This window comes from Sturnira hondurensis, unplaced genomic scaffold, assembly GCF_014824575.4.
Source record: "Sturnira hondurensis isolate 20B ecotype Veracruz unplaced genomic scaffold, ASM1482457v3 Scaffold0001120, whole genome shotgun sequence".
Classification (NCBI taxonomy): domain Eukaryota; kingdom Metazoa; phylum Chordata; class Mammalia; order Chiroptera; family Phyllostomidae; genus Sturnira; species Sturnira hondurensis.
Window position 1 is genome coordinate 2,692,838 of NW_028073751.1, and position 15,726 is coordinate 2,708,563.

Consider the following 15,726-nt stretch of genomic DNA (forward strand, 5'->3'; position numbering starts at 1 on the left):
TATGCACACGCACACACATGTACGTGCAGTCCTGTCCACTGACACACAGTCATGTGGCTTCTTGGACAAACAGCCCTCCACCCAGGACCCCCCTCTCAGCGCTCTGTGGTTGTCCTGCTTCCAGTTCTCTTCCCCGTCTACCCCTCAGTCCTATCCCGCCAGACATCTGTCTCTATTGCTCCTCTGAGACCACTCTGGTCTCGGTCCCTGACAGCCTCTCAGCTGACTGCCCCTGCTGGGCCCACTCCTGTTCTCGCCTGGGTTTTCTCCCCCGTCACTGGCTGGTGGCTGTCTCAGTTGCCACTCCCTCCTCTTCTGTGTGGGCTGCCAGGCAGAAGGGCCCAGAACTCTCAGGCTTCTTTTTTTCCACCTGCCCTCTTTCCCTTTGTGATCTCATCCAGGCTCAGACTTTAAATGCCACCTGTCCGCAGCTGACTCAAATTTACATCTCCTGCTCACTTCTCTGAGCCCCAGACTCCCACACCCAAGGGCCACGCCCCGGCACCAACACTGGTCCCTCTTCCAAGCCTGCCCCCTGCTCTTCTCATCTCTTCAGTGGCAGCCCCACCTTGCTGTTACTCAGACCCCTCCCTTCCCTTCCTTCCCACCTACCCTGGTACCTGATCTGTCAGCTCCACCTCTCAGGGAGATCTTGGATCTGACCACTTCTTACCATTTCCGCCACTTCCGACTTAGTCCAAGATGATGCCATCGCTCACTTGGACAACCGGTCACCTTCTGACTGGTTTCTCTGCCTCCACTCCTCCCCACCCTGAACACCAACCCAGTCTATTCTCCAGCCAAAAGCCATATTGATTTACAACCATAAAGCAGATCATTTTACTTCCTGCTTAAAAACTTAACAATGACTTCCACTGCAGCTGGAATACAACTCAAAGCCTCATCATGGCCTGTGAGGCCCCAGATTACCCAGCTCCACCCGTCCTCTTAGATGTCACCTATGGTCCTCTTCCCAGGTGTACTGTGCTCCAGAGTCATGGGAAGTTTCCACCCATTGAATCAGGCAAGCCCGCTCCAGCTACACCTTCCCTGACCTGTGCCCCTGCCTCAAACGCTCCCCCAGCTCTTTGCAGGGCTGGCTACTTCTCATGTCACTAAAAGGCATCTCATTGGACAAGCCTTCCCTGACTACTTAGCTAAACCAGCTCCCACCCCAGCTAGGCACTATCTCATTACCTTCTTTTATTTTCTGTATAGCACTTACCACCACCTGATGGCTTTCCAGTTTGTTTTACTGTCTGTCCCACCCCGTGAATCTGAGAGCCAGGAAGACATTGACTCTGGGTGCTGCACTGCCAGACTGGTGAGTTCGGGGTTCAGCGGATGTTTGTTGACTTGGAGAGTTGATGGGTGTGCAGACCGCCATGATGGGCAGACACATTTACACAGGCTCACACTCACCTCCACACCCTCAGTTCCACCTGCACAATGCTCCACCCTTGACTGGAAGCATCCCGCTGCCCCGCTCCGTGCACTCCCATCCTGCCCTGAGAGACCTAACAGGTATAACACTTCCACCCTACACACACACACACACACACACACACACCCCTACAGGTTCACCCCTGCACACCCTGCCACCACCAAGTCGACACCACCCAGAGTCAGCCTCTCTCCTCACCCGCCCCATCATGGGCAATAGGCAGATACTTTCTCACAAACAGACTTTGGGCTTTAGATTCTGCTGAGAACAGCTGATAGGAGCTGGGTGATGGGATGCTGAGGCCTCCCCAAACCTGCCACATGAACAGCTTTTTCACGACGGTGGGCTCCACACCACGTCTGAGGCCTGACACCAAGGAAGCCTTGGCCTCTCCAAGCCTCTCCATCTTTCCTGGTATAAAACGTCTGACACTCGAGGCGTGGTGGAGCCTCCTAGCACAAGCCAGAGAGCTGGACAGACCAACCCGTCCAAGTCCCTTCCCATCGAGGTGTCTTCCCGGGTCCAGAGGACAGGAGTGGGAGTGGGGGTGGGGGCAGGAGGACAGGCACCAGAGGCTGACCCACCCTAGACCCTTGTTTACAGACGAACACATGTGCCATCGTGGGGACAGATCATGGAAGGAGTGACAGCCTCAAGCAGATGGCAAAGCGCGGCTGGTCCAGGGCAGTGGGCAGAGTCGGCGCTCTCAGCCACCAGCCTGGTGCAGGATGAAAAGCAATGGAGATGGGAATGGGCGAGGGAAGGGAAACTCAAGGTAAGTGGAAAGTGCTGCCTCCCTGCACAACTCTCTAAGCCAACGTGCCATGGCTTCCAGGCACTCACTCTGAGGGGCTAACCCACAGGCTGCACATGGCTCAGGAGGCCCTGCCCCTGGGAGGCCTCCTAGCGGTCAGCCCCGGGCAAGGGGGGCTACCATACACTGGGGCACAGTATGACTCCCAGGGTGCCCTGCTTTTCATGAGCTTTTCTTGTCTCTCCCAAATTGAAGTAGTTTATGATTGGACACCTTAATGGGGCCAGGGGAGACTTTTGGAACCACTCCTGGCTGGTTGGGAAAGGAAGCCACACACTAGCACATGTGACATCAGAGGTTGTGGAAAGGAGTGGAGCAGACGGACGGCACTTAATGATAAATGAAGGCTCCGTACCCTTTAGTTCAAATCCAAGGTGCTCTGGCAGTGCAGAAGAGAGGAGGGTCAGAGAGGGGAAGGGATGGAGGGAGAGGTACAGAGAGAGATGGGGGAGGGGGAGGGTGGGAGAGAGAGAGAGAGAAACGTTGGTCAGGACTCTTCAGACACCAGCAGCCAGCCTGTGAGGTGAAAGCAGGTTAGTGGTGTCCCCTCCCAGCTTCCTGAGCCCCTTCCCTGGCACCCTGTCCCCAAGAGCCCCTGAAAGGGGTGGAGAGAGGAAATGTTAGGATCGGCAGGCAGGGCAGGTTCTTTAGCGATGAGCTGTGGGGTTAGTACCTGGTGGAGGCAGAGGCGTAAGAGTCAGTTGGCACGTGTCCCCAGGGAGGAAAGGTGAGTGGGGGCAGGGTCTGATGAGTCCCCATTCTCCCCCTCCCAGCTCCAGTGCCAGGTCTTCAGCACTGTCAAGCCCCTCCTGGAAACAGCTTGCTCAGTCCCCAGTTCATTCATGGAGCTTGCTTTTCTGTTCAGAAGAGGGTGTGGGGCTCAGACTGGCCCCTTGCCCCCGTCCTGCCCCCATAGGTCCAGCTGGCCTGCCCATCTACTAGGAGCTCGGACATGGAGACTCAGAGTTTGTGGGGAGCAAGAGTAGGGAGAGGAAGAAGCTCCAGTTGGCAGGTCACTTCTCCACTGGACTCCCCCAACACCTTTGAGGCACTGGGCCTCAAGGTGCACGCCTGATTTCACAACTTAGCAAAGCAAACTGCAACTCCGAGAGAGAAAGAGACAAGTGGGTTCACTTGTGGAACACCTGTGCCCTTTAAGTGGTGGGCCAACTGCACCCTTTATAGTGGGATCGTGTTGCAAATGTGTGAGGTATGTGCCCGTATCATCCAAGGGTCAGGTAAGAGGGTCGTGCCCAAGGGTGTGACCCTGAGCATACCCTGTCTACCTAGCTCTCTTATCTGTTAAAAGGGGGTTATGTCTGACCGTGGCACCTCTGGTGGTTTGCAACCCGGCTGTGCTTCAGAATCATACAGACCAACGAAGTAGAGTCTGGGTTGGGAGCCCAGAAATCTCAGCAGCGTTTTGAAATCCTCGCCTACCATTCATTCTCATGTAGTAGGCAGCTCCTCACTGCAGGTCCTGCACAGGCCCTGAGGCTCAGATTTGTCACTGATTTGCCATGTGGATGTGGGCAAGTCATAATCTTTGCTTGCTCGTAGGTCTAAAGTGCCTGCACACAGTGAGGGGTCAAGTGTGAGCAGGTCAGGAGAATGTGAGGCACCACACAGGTGCAGGGCCCTCACCATGGCCTCCCCACATGCATGCAGTGAGCTTGGTTAGATCGGGGGCAGGGGAACTTGTGTCCTGACGTTCTCATCCCCTGGGAGGAAGGGGATAACTGGAATACCAGCAGGAAGTCCTGTGCATTGTCCGTCCCTGGGTCTCTTTCTACTTCCTCAGGGATTCCAGAGGGTTCTGCAGTTGGAAAAGGGCAGGAGAGCAGGGTGGTTCCGAGTCAGGGACCAAGATGGCTTTGACTGAAAGAGGCTCAAGGGTGATCCTGGGCTCTGACCCTCGGTTCCATGACCCCCAATAGACCACATCCTTGAAGCATGTACCCCAGCCCTTCTATGTCCTCCTGTGAAATGCAAGGTTGGGATGACCTTGAATGTGGCTTCTTTGCAGTCTTACTGCTTGGAGTACAAGTCACCATAAGCACAGTGAGTCAACTCCTCTCCCTGTGCTAAGTAGACAGTACAACCTTGACGAATCAGAGCCCTCAGGGGTGACGTTCCATGAGTAATGGAACCTCTGGCCCAAGGGACCCCCAGGTCACTTGAGAGAGTTTGCACTGTTCGGCTCTCCAGCCATGCCTCCTAAGACAGAATAGCCTAGCTTGACCACAGCACCTGGGACACTAAGAAGACTGTAGTTCAGAGAGCCAGTCTGGGCCCACTTTTGATTATTGTTGTGTTAGATGTGGTGGCTGGGGCTCAGGGGTGCAAGAACACTTCCCTGAGCTCACACAGCAAATTAGGAGGCAGAAGGGAGGCTAGCGGCCAGGTCTCAGGTCTCCTGTGGCCAAACCATGGATATTTCTGCCCACTGGGCCTCTGGGCAGGCCTGACTGGCTAGTCCTAAGGACGAGGACCATCCAGAGAAGTGAGCAGGGCTCTGGAGGCTGGAAGTCAGCCTCCAGGGGACTGGTGCTGGCCCTCCAGCCTAAACTGCACTCAGATAGCCATGGCAGGCTCTCTGCTGAGCGCTTCCTAGGCATTGCTCCATTCCACCCTCAGAGCAACCGTACAGGCAGGAGTGTTATTATCCCCACTTTACAATGCGAATGCAAGGGTTGTTTTTGTACCTGTAAAATACAAAACTAGTTCTGGGGTTAAGTGAGGCCCCAGAACTAGTAAGCTCAGAAGCTGGCATTTTTACTCGGGCCTGAGTCCCAAACCTGCACACTTAGGCTGGCCTCTCCCACCACCTTTTAAAAAATGATCTACAGAGCACTGCATGAAGTGCTCTGGGCCAAGTGCTTTAAGAGTCTAACTCCTTAACGCTAATAAGGTAACAGCAGAGATCCTGATAACACTAGGCAGGAAGACTTAGGACTGCATTTGCAGGCTCTTTTCTGAGCTCCCGGGGCCCTGCTGACCCTCCCAGCAGATCTGAGCTGAAAGCTGAAGCAGCCCAGCTGGCAGAGAAGCTTGGCCAGTGGCCGAGTTCTGGAGGCTCTGTTGCTCTGATTTAGGATGGGCTGGGACTCCCTGTCCAGAACAGTCCCATAGGCCAGGGGGGCTCTGGACGTGAAGGTGAAAAGGAATAGGCCCTCACTGCCTCTATCCCCTGGTCCGCCTGGCTGCTCTGCCCCATCCTGGGGCCCCTCCTGACATATAGTCCTCCAGTGTGGCTGGGTCTGACTACAATTCTTCCTGGAGCCTGTGCTCTGGAGAATTCTGGAGGGCCACATGCCCTGCCCACAGGCTCCGCTCTCATCCCCATGGCCTTCCTCCCTGGCCTCCAATGGGAAGAGCCTGGGGAGAGTGCTGCCTCCCACACTCTATTAAGATAGTTGACCATCTGGGCCGACAAGCCCTCACCTCCTTGGGGCCTCTACTTTCCTCACAAGTCTTGGCTTCCAGGCTCCGAGAAGGGGAGGGAGAGGGTAGCACTTTCTAGGCTTTTGTGCTGTGGTCTGAGCAGCCTTTTTTCCAAGGGCTACCTCAATGGCCCCGTGGGTCCCACCATCAGCCTTGCTTGCAGCTCCAGCTGTGCATGCCCAGGGCCCATCACTGCAGTTCCTACGTCCTCATGGGAACGTAGGCAGCATCCAGCTGCCCTCCCCGGAGAGGAGGAGGTTGGGGGAGGGCAAGCAGGGGCCTAGTGCACTAGGAGGATGTCCTGCCTTACTGGCCAACAGACCACTGGGCCTCAGAGTCCACAGCTGGCCTGTGGCTTTTTGCTCTGCTCCACCCCCACCTGGTGGCACTTGAAGGGAATTGCTCCTAGCTCCAAGCACAGTTACGGCCTCATCCTTCTGCTGCAGAGCTCACTGCCCCCACCCCTCCACCAGCAAACTGTGCACACCAGAAAGCTCTGACTTTAGAAGTGGAAGAATGCAAGGGAATGAGCATCTGGATGGGGACTCAGAGCAAAGAGGGCCTGCGGGGTGTCACCAATTACCTTTTGATTCCTCAGTCCTACCTTCTGGCATCTGCAGCAATCCCTCCACCTCAGTAAACGTCTCCCATCTCGGGCCACCATGGAAACCATTGCCATGGGACCTGTTTTCCCTCAACCCCCATTCTCCTCTCCCCCGTCACCTAAAAGCAGACCCAACCAACTCTGGCCTGATCTGACAGGCTTTCTGAGAACTCGTTTCCCTCAAGCACACCAGCACACGCATGCACACACTCCTTCCCGGCTGCATTGGCAACCGCCATCCTCAAACAGGCCTTCAGAGGCAGGTGAGGGCTCTGCAGCTGGCCAGGCTGCCTGACCCCAGAAGCAGTGAGGAGGCCTGAGAGGCCCCGGCCAGCTGCAGGGAGAATTTGGCATTACTGAGTCCAGGCAGCCCAGTGACGTAGGAGGGGAGGGTGGCAAGGGCATATGGGTCTCCTCTGCACAGGCTTCTGGTGAGCGCTAAGGACTGAGAGGAGCCCAGGACACCCCTGTGTCCCCCGCTAGTCTAGCTAAGCAAGGCCCCATCCCTCCCCCAGGGGAGACTGTCAGTCACCAGGGAAGAAAAGAAATAGAAGAAAGAGACATACTGGAGAAGTTGACCATTGCGAACTGCTGACACCTGTCCCCGGTGTATCCCACAGGACACCTACCAAAAGAAAGAAAACCAGAAAGAGAGAGCCAGGATAGCAAGACACAGGCATCGCAACACCCTGGCACCGGCTCCTGCCAGTGCCAGCTGGGTCCCTTGCCAACGTTACCATTTGTACTGGCCTTGCCACTCTGCCCCTTACCTGCAGCCCTGAACTTTAAACCCGAGGATTAGGCCAAAAATGAAAAACAAAGCAAAACAAAACAAAACAAAAAGAACTAACAAACCAAAATACAGAAAGGAAAAGAGAAACAAAACGAAACAGCCAAAGATCAAAACAACCAACACCCCTGGCCCTACGCCCTACATCGGAGGGGGGACTGCACCCGGAAGCTTTCTAAGGAGCAGGGACGTGTGTTTGTATCTTCAAACATACTTTGCTTAGGATCTGGCATGTACAATCGCAAAGGCAGTTTCTCCAAACATCTCTGTCCGAAGAATCCGTTTGGACATCTGGAGAAGGAAAAGGGGAAAAATCACAGAACAAACTGGCATCATCCGCGAGGCTCAGGTTAGAAATCAAAGTGCACAGTGATGAATGAGAAAACCAAGTGGGGCGCTGGGGCACACTCATCGCGGAAGGGGCTGGAGTCAGGGCTGGGTGGAGGGCTCGGAAATCTCCTTCAAAATCTCTCTAGTAGATGTGGCTCCATGGGTGGTGGGGAGGGGGTGGGGCGGGCAGGAGGATGATATAGGGAAGCAGGGTAGGAAAATGGGGAACTTACTACCTAACTGTCCTAACGGCCCCTGAAATTTCCCTTCTGACCTGCCTGGGGCCCCAGGAAGCCAGAACTGCAGCCCCTTGGTGTTAAGCAGTCAGCAGGCAGGGTGCTGGGGTCCTTAGGAACACCAGGTTCTGGGGGGCCATTCTTTCTAGGCCCTACCAAAGGGTTCTCTCCAGGGCCCTGGGCAGGCTTTCTCATCCATGAAACAGCTCCCAGGAAGCTCCAAGGAGGATTCCAGAATGCTGTTCCCGGACGGAGGCCCCTGACACACGGGGTGTTTGTGATTCTTGTCTGTCCTCCTGAAGAGGGTTCCATGGCCAAATAAACTCAGGAGATCCATTCCCATGCTTCCTTGTGAAGCTGCAGTGCCTGCTGGCACATGAAAAGTTTTGTAGGAGGAAAGAGCTGAACTTTCCAGTATGTCTCAAATTTATTGGACCATGGAGGGTTTTTTGGAGGAACCCTTGTAACACGGTTTGTTGGAAGGCTGTCCCAGAGCAATATAGGTGGGAAAGCCCAGTGGGGAGCAGGGGAGGCTACAGAAGAGCCGGAGTGGCCGGCACCCCAAAGCCGGCCTGCTGAGACCGGGGTAGGACATCTGGCCTCGGATGGAAGAGCTACTGTGGGAGCGGAAGCGGGCTCCCCAGGGACCCTGGAGCCCGGTCCACATCAGGAGCCTCCTGGCTGCCTGGCACCCCTGCCTTTCCCCCATGACCTGCTCCTCCATCCCTGTGCGGCTCTGGTGGGGGCTCATTCTCTCATATTGCCTCCTCTACAGCTGCAAAGCACCAACCACTTCCATCTCCTTGAACTCGTCCTTCCCTCCGGGTATACGTCCTTCTGCTCTTTGGCTGCCACTCTCCCCTCAAGTGAGTCCCTCTCTTGAAGATTTCTGGGAGATGTCTCTGTACTCTCTTCTGAACCCCAGCCCTGTACTCTCTTCTGAACCCCAGCAAGGTCAGATGCCCCCAGGAAGCTTATAGACAGGGCCAGACTGACCCCTTTCCCCTACTTGGAGATGCGTCTATGCTGCCTCTGCCTCTTCTTCCTTAGGAAACTGGGCCAGCCCACCACCAGTGTCCCCTCAATTATAGGTCACTGTTCAGCGTTAATCAAGAGGTGAGTGTACTCAACCTCTTAGCGTTCCAGTGTATACAAAGAGGTTCAGTAGCCTCTTAAGCTTATAGGAGGTGGGGGCCACTGGCTGTGATAGACACTCATGAAAACCCTGTGGCCCCTAATCCAGCCCAGAGGGTTGGGAGGGGTCAGTGAGCTGGTAGCTGGAGTTTCTCTGGGTCTTGACCTCATCTCCCTCAGGGGGGCGGGGACCTGGACCCTGCAGAGGTGGCAGTGTGTGTAGAGGTATGCCGGGCCCATGGGCGGGGGGAATGGCTGGGAAGTGTGTCTGGTGAAGGTGGGAGGACGGCTACAAGTGAAACTGTTGCACGCTCATCCTGCTGAAAGGGTGGCTAGGAGGAGCAGGCCACCACCTTTTCAATATACCCTTCTCTGATCCCTGGCCCTCGTCCACCATCATCCCAGCCCGAGAGAATGGAGGTCTTGGCTAAGGCCAAGGCCAAGGCCAAAACTAAGGCTAAGGCTTCCCAAACAGCTCCAGTCAGGCTCAGCTCTTCTTCCTCAGCTCTCAGAAACTGATACCCCCTTGGGATGGGGACTAAAGGAGGAGAAGTGATTTTTGAAGCAGCAGCACCTTGGAGAGTGGAGGATAAACACCCAATAACTTGCCAAAATGACTCTTGGAATCACACAGGAACAAGAGAGAGATAGGTTTCATTGTGTCTAATGTCTGAGATTAGCCCAGCTCTTGGAGACAGGAAAGCCTATGCCTGTGTGTGTGTGTGTGTGTGTGTGTGTGTGTGTAAGAGAAAGACAATGAGGGAGTGCAGGAGGAAACAAAGGGGAAATTTACTGCCACTACACCAATGCTGACAGTCCGGGAGGCTGTCCCATGGGTCTTGGAGACCAACGATAACTAAGCACACCCCTGATCCCGCACTCACCCTGGGCTAACCTAACTGAACCCTCCTATCTTTTGTGGCCACTGCCTCACACAACTCCAGTTGGTGCCATGGACATGGTGGGGGGTGGGCACAGCATGGGGGTGGGAAGGACTGATACCCATGCTGTTCTGTGGGCACTGGCTTCTTCCAGGGGCTCCTGGACACTCCTATTCTCTCCTTAGCCTTGCTTGTTGAGAATGAATCACAGCCAAGAGGCTGGGCTCCCCTAGAGAAGGTTCCGGGGCTGGGCCTACAGCCTGTCTACCCTGCACCCAGGACCAGGTAGCATGGTACTCAGTGAGAGTGGCTGGCAGGCAGTTCCCAGTTAGACAGAGATTAACTGGCTCAGGGGCACAGGGGACAGATTAGAAGGAGCAACGGGTAAGAGCCTTCCCAGCCCTTCCCTCCAAGTCATCAGCTGTGACTATGGAAGGACTGTGTCCAGGGCTGGAGAAGAGCAGGGCTGAGAGAGAGGCAGAGAGGAGAGCCCATGGGTGCATCTGGGGCGACAGAGAGGCTGGGACTCTGCCTCTCTCTTTTCCCACCCCACCTCCAGGGCCTCAGTTTCCCTCTTTGGTAGCCTGAGGATAATGCCGTGTGTGCTGCCCTCACCCGGGGTGGGGGGGATAGGATGAAGGATGAGGGCGTGCCCCGGGCACACTGGAGGGAGCGAAGGGTCTCCGGCCTCATGAGGGGTGGGGTGGCGATGTGGGGAGGATGAGCAGGCACATGGGTATGGGATGGGGGAGTCACCTGAAAATGGGGCGAAGGGAGCAGAGGGAATGGGGGGATGAGCTGATGGGAAAGGGAGGCATGCTGCTGGTTTGTGCACAGGGCTGGAAAGAGAGTCTTGTTCTGTCATCATCCCCTGAACCAGTCCCCAAGAGTCACGCACCAACCGTGCTCTACAAAAACACGGAGAGAAGAGGAGAAAGCAGCAGGAGGAAGTGCAGGGGCCCTGCTGGCCCAGACAGGAGACAGTCCCCTTGATTTGGACCCCCATTTTCAAATCCCCCTAAGTTTGCTTCTTAAAAACAAAATGCAGGATCAGTGACACTGTTTCTTTTGGCTCCGAATTCCAGAAAAACGGGGGGCGGAGTGTGCCTGCTTTCCAGCACCCCCTGCGGCTCTGAACCAGGACACAACAGCAAGTGTCAGAAAACCAGGAAGGAAAGCTGATTTTTATAGAAACTGGAATGAAACTGACCAGTCTAGTTTCATTATCCAAGCTAAGCGGAAATGCAAAAAAATCAAAATAAAAAGTAAACAAACAGCACAAATGGTAAGACGTGAGTCCCGTTTCCTGAGTTCTCTCCTTTTTATTCCATTCAGGTGTCATCAGGAACCCCAAGCGGCCTGCCCCCCTTCCCCCCAGCTCACCCACCCCCAGAATGGCCTCTGGGCTCTGTGCGGCCCACCCCCCTGTCCTTCTCCAGCACAGCTCTGAGGACCTGTCTTCCTGGCCTCAGTCCCTTCAGGGATGCCCCTCTCCCCTGAGGGCTCAGGGAGTCAGGGAAGTGGGTTCCAGGGTAGATTGAGATGAGGAGGTGGTGGTTCTGGGTACCAAGTTCAAGTGCTAAGCAGCGACCCCAGGTGCCCTACTGTAGAAAGGAAACAGGACACTATCTTCACAGTGGCCCAGGTTCCTGCCCTCTATTCCTCTCAGGTGGAGCTGGGTGGGACCCAGGGGGTCCTGAGGGTGTAGCCTCCATGGCAGGGCCCTCTGGGAGCCCATTAGCTCATCACTGTCCTTCCCACACTGAACTCGCTAGCTCTGGAGTCCTGGGCCCCCCAGGCCCTGGCACCCGTCCTGGGTGGCTGCAGCCTTCCCTGTCCGGAGCTGGGGCCGACTTCAGTGGCCTTGCTGGATCCCTTTCAGGATTCCAGAGTCCGAAGGGCTAAGGAGAGGAGAAGCCTGGTGTGTGTGTGTGTTGGGGTGGGGCGAGCAGGCAGTGCAAGGCTGGGCTGTCTCTGTGAGGTGTTCCAGAACCCTTCGAGTTCGATAAGTCTATTCCAAAGAGCTCAGAGCATTATCAAAGCTAGAATGTTCCCCAGGGTCTGCAGCACTAATGTGGCAGCCTCCTGGAGGCAGAAAGAGGGAAAAGCATGAGGGACTGAGTCTGGGTGGAGAACTTCCCTGGGGGACTGCAACTGTCCCCTGAGAATGAGGAAGGGGAAAGCGGGAAGGGGATGGCAGCAGGTGAAGGGTGGGGCTGGGGAGGAAGCCAGCAGAGGAGGCCAGCTGGGGCAAGAGAGACAGATCTGCCCAGCAGTCCCGGCCCAGCTAGCCCAGCGCTGTGGGGACAGTGTGAAGGAGGCGTGGCCCCTCATTATCACTCTGTGCGGCTGGGTGGGTCTTAAAAGTCCTGGGCTAAGGCTGTATAGTCAGGAGGGAGAGCAGGGCTCAAGAGCCGAGGAGTGCTGAACCTGACCTTGTCCGTGGGGAGGGCAAATGCCTCTCTCTGAACCTCCATCGACACCCTTGTGGCCTTTGCCCAGATGCCATGGGAATAGGGAAGCTTTGGCACCTTGCCAGACCCTAGGCTTGGGCTACTTTGAAAACCTAAAGTTGTTAACTAGACCCCCTCCTACTCCTCAGGATCCTGCCAGAAGCTGCACTAACCTCACCAAGCGCCCCCCGCCCGTTCACCTACCAGAGAACCTGTCAAGGGGGCACTGTGAGCCCAGGTCCCCAGAAGGTCTGATGGGCCTGAACAAGCCCTCTCTGATGACCAGGCTCCCACCTGCCCTGGCTGTAGGCGGAGCAGGTGGTTCTGAGTTTCTGGGAGGTCCTACTGGGGCAGCCCTGCTGGCTGGAGAGCAGACTCTGACCCCTGGGGGGGCCAGCGAAGTCCCGGATTGAGCTTCTCTTCAACCCTGACCTCTCCCATTGGGTCACATCCAGAGTGGTGTCCCCACTGGTTCCCCTTCCCCCCATACAGAGGGGCTAGGGACTGCAGTGGCACAGGCGGCACCCAGGGCTTATCTGTGGATGCTGGGGGTCCTGCTGGGCAGGGAGAGCAGCCAGGCCCTGAGCAAGCACCAGAGTCAGAGCCCTCTTCTCCCCTCAGGGCCCCAAGAGCACGCCCTCAGCTACCACGGGCTCCAGGACTGGTGCTCCGCCTGACCCCACCAGGCTCCCCCCTGCTGGGAAGACACACCCTGGGATATGTTCATCAGAACAACGTTTGGAGAGTTGCTATGAGATGGGGAGGGGAAGCGAGAGAGAGAGAACAAATCCAATGCTCAGGTCATAGACTGGCCTCCCCATCTCCCTAAAAGGCAGTGGTGAGGGGGGGGACCCTGGGAGAAGGGATTGGTGGGGCTGGGAAGCTGGGACCGCAGAAGCCCTGAGCCCTTCAGAGCTTGCAGCTCCCTGTATGCCAGGACGAGGGACACACCTCCCTGTCTACACCCCTTGGGGACCCCTTGTTAGTGACCTGAAGCCCACGCTTCCTAGAGCCCTCCACTTCTGCCCCAGCCTCTCTCACTTTGCTTTGGCCCCACCCCCACTAGTCACTTACTTGCAGGAGAGCTGGTTGATGCCCTCGATGTAGTAGCAGACGCCTCCATTGACGCAGTAGGACTTGGCGGTCTCGTTGCACTTCCGGGCGTGTCCCGACCAAGATGACAGAGTGGTGCTCACTGGAGGTATGAGCGACAGGCGCTGGTGACCCACTGAGACCACCTCGGGGCCCCAGGGACCGCCTCCTTCCTGGCCTTCCACTGCCTGTCTCAAAGCCTGAAGCTTAGAGACTGTGGGGATGGCTGGGCTGGGAGGTCTGGGGGTCCCTCTCAGACACCAACAAGGCAAAGGCGAGGCCACCTTGAGCTCTGACTCAGCTCTGACACTGACTGCCCAGTGTCACCCTGTACCCCTACTCTGGGCAAACCTCTGAAGGCCAGAAAGGTTTTCTGGTTTTGGAGGTGGTGAGAAGCTAGCAAAAACTGTTCCCTCTACTGGAATAAGGTCACCTCTGCCCCCTCCCTGCCTGCCTTCCTGGGGGCTCCACTGCAGGCGGGTGAGACACCGTGTCTTCCCTGGGGAGCAAAGTCACAGGGAGAGGACATTCACATCCATCCGCACTGGCCTCTGGCTCTAAGGACTCCTCTCTCTCACCCAGCAGCCGCTCCTGACTGAGGTGAACCTTCCTGCCTCAGCTGGTCCTGTCTCCTCAAGGGTGTTGAGTGTCTACCACCTCCCATTGCTATGTGGGGTGAAGAGGAGGAGGAGGTGGAGGGCCGGCGCTCGGCGCTCTGTGTTTAGACATGTGGGGAGACAGATGGAGCGTGGGGACTGGGACTGTGTACACAGCTTTGCCTCTGTGTATGTCTGAGGAGCTCGCTGATAAGGCCCAGCGGGAAGGGCCAGCTCCCACCTTTCCCCCCGTGGCGTGCCTGCTGCTGGCCGGCACCCTGAGCCCCGCCCCTGCGGGGGGCTGCTGCCTACGCTCAGCTCCATGCCCAGCTGGGACCCACATGTGGGCTGGGAGAGGAGGCCTCCGGCTGTCTCTGGCCCACTTCTGGGTCAGTGAGACCTGGGGCACTAAGAAAGGGACAGACGCGAGAAACAGCTGAGTTGACCACGCCTGTGAGTTATAAAATCCCACTGCTGGAATGGCCCTAGAGGTTGTCCTGCCCTTTGGTAACAGTTCTAAGGAAAGGAGGCAGGGAAGTGCCTGTCCAGAATCACGACGTGTGCTGTGACGAGGCGTCGGGACTCCTGACTCCTGGCTGAACATTCTGGCCAGCTACCCAGTCCCTTGTGGAGGAGCATGTCAGCACCCAGATTGCCAAAAGCAGATGGATGCAAACTGATGTGGACCACAGGCCTGGGTCCTCTTGTGAGCCTTGCCTAAGCCACAGAAATCTTGTCCTGGACCCGCCAGGCCCAGCCAGGCCTCCACTACAGCCCTGGGTGGTGAAGCCTGCCCACGGTGGCGCTGAGTGAGCAGCAAGCAGCAGTGAGGACGGTGGCAGGGGCCACAGCTGCACGTCTGGGTCTGTCCACACATGTATCTGTGCTTATCAAGGCCCTGGAAGGCAGGGGACCACTGCTGAAGGGAGGCAGGGTCCCAGCTGAGAGGCACTGGCCTGGGCTGCCAGAACTGTGTTGTCACGGGGACTAGTCTGGGGCCCAGAAAGGCAAAAGGGGAGGCCAGCAGGGGATCCAGTCACAGAAGGTGTGGGGGAAGCGACACGGGCCTTTCTGTTTCAGAAGGAAGTACCTTGAGGCCACACCCTGTGATGGCAGAGTCTTCCCAAGGGATTGTGGCACAACTCTGCTGGAGGTGCAGGCTCGCACCAGGGAGAGTTCCACGCCAAAGATGTGCACGAGTGCTGTCCCAGCACACGTGTTCTCCCATGTTTGGGGAGATGAAGATGACGTATGGGCTCCGAGTTGCAGAATCTGGCCACTCCCTTGACACCTCCTCTGGGATGGCTCCCAGCCACCCCAGGCTCAGCTGCCAGTCATCTGCCCAGCCAGTGACTGCGCACACGAACCTAAGACCTAGAGGGGATCTTTGACTCTCTTCTTCCTCTGTTTCCCCCACCCGCCTGTCACCAAGGGCTGCCTTTCTCCCTCCTCGCGAGGGCCGTCCCTGTCTCATGTCTGCCTCCCCAGTCCTGGCTGCCATGGTCCTTTTTGCACACGACCACAATAGCCTCGCACTGGTCTTTCTGCCCTCACTCTTGCATTCATCTCTAACCATTTTGCTTCACAGCTGCCAAAGTGGTTTTTAAAATTCTGATCAATCACTTCCATTATGGAAGAGATTGATCAATGGCTTCCATTTGCACTCAGAATAGAGTCCCCCAGTTTTTCCCAGGTCTACTCTGGGCCTCCCCACCTCTCCAGCCTCATGTTCTGTCCCTCTCTCGCAGTATATTCAGATGACGCTGGCTTAGTCTGGCCCGTCTTGCAAGCCAGGTGCCTTCAAAACATCTCCAGTCGACTGAGTGCGAGGACTCGAGGCTTGCTGATAGCCACATGAGGGAGTTTATAAGTGATCCTGGCCCCCTGATCCCCACCCCAAACACCCAG

At 56.5% G+C, this 15,726-nt stretch overlaps 1 protein-coding gene across 3 annotated transcripts in view; it reads right to left on the bottom strand.

Moving 5' to 3' along the window:
• The window catches only part of NRG2 (neuregulin 2), a 175,142-nt gene that overhangs the window by 8,541 nt on the left and 150,875 nt on the right, over positions 1-15,726 (bottom strand). Inside the window, exons 4-6 of one of the 3 annotated variants that reach the window (XM_037061736.1) lie at positions 13,205-13,325; positions 6,873-6,931; positions 2,614-2,637 (exon numbers count right to left, since the gene is read on the bottom strand). In XM_037061736.1, the coding sequence (XP_036917631.1) occupies positions 2,614-2,637; positions 6,873-6,931; positions 13,205-13,325 (204 nt within the window). Of the gene's footprint in view, positions 1-2,613; positions 2,638-6,872; positions 6,932-7,310; positions 7,388-13,204; positions 13,326-15,726 lie in introns of all 3 variants that reach the window. The other 2 variants (XM_037061754.1, XM_037061745.1) reach the window with 2 other exon arrangements.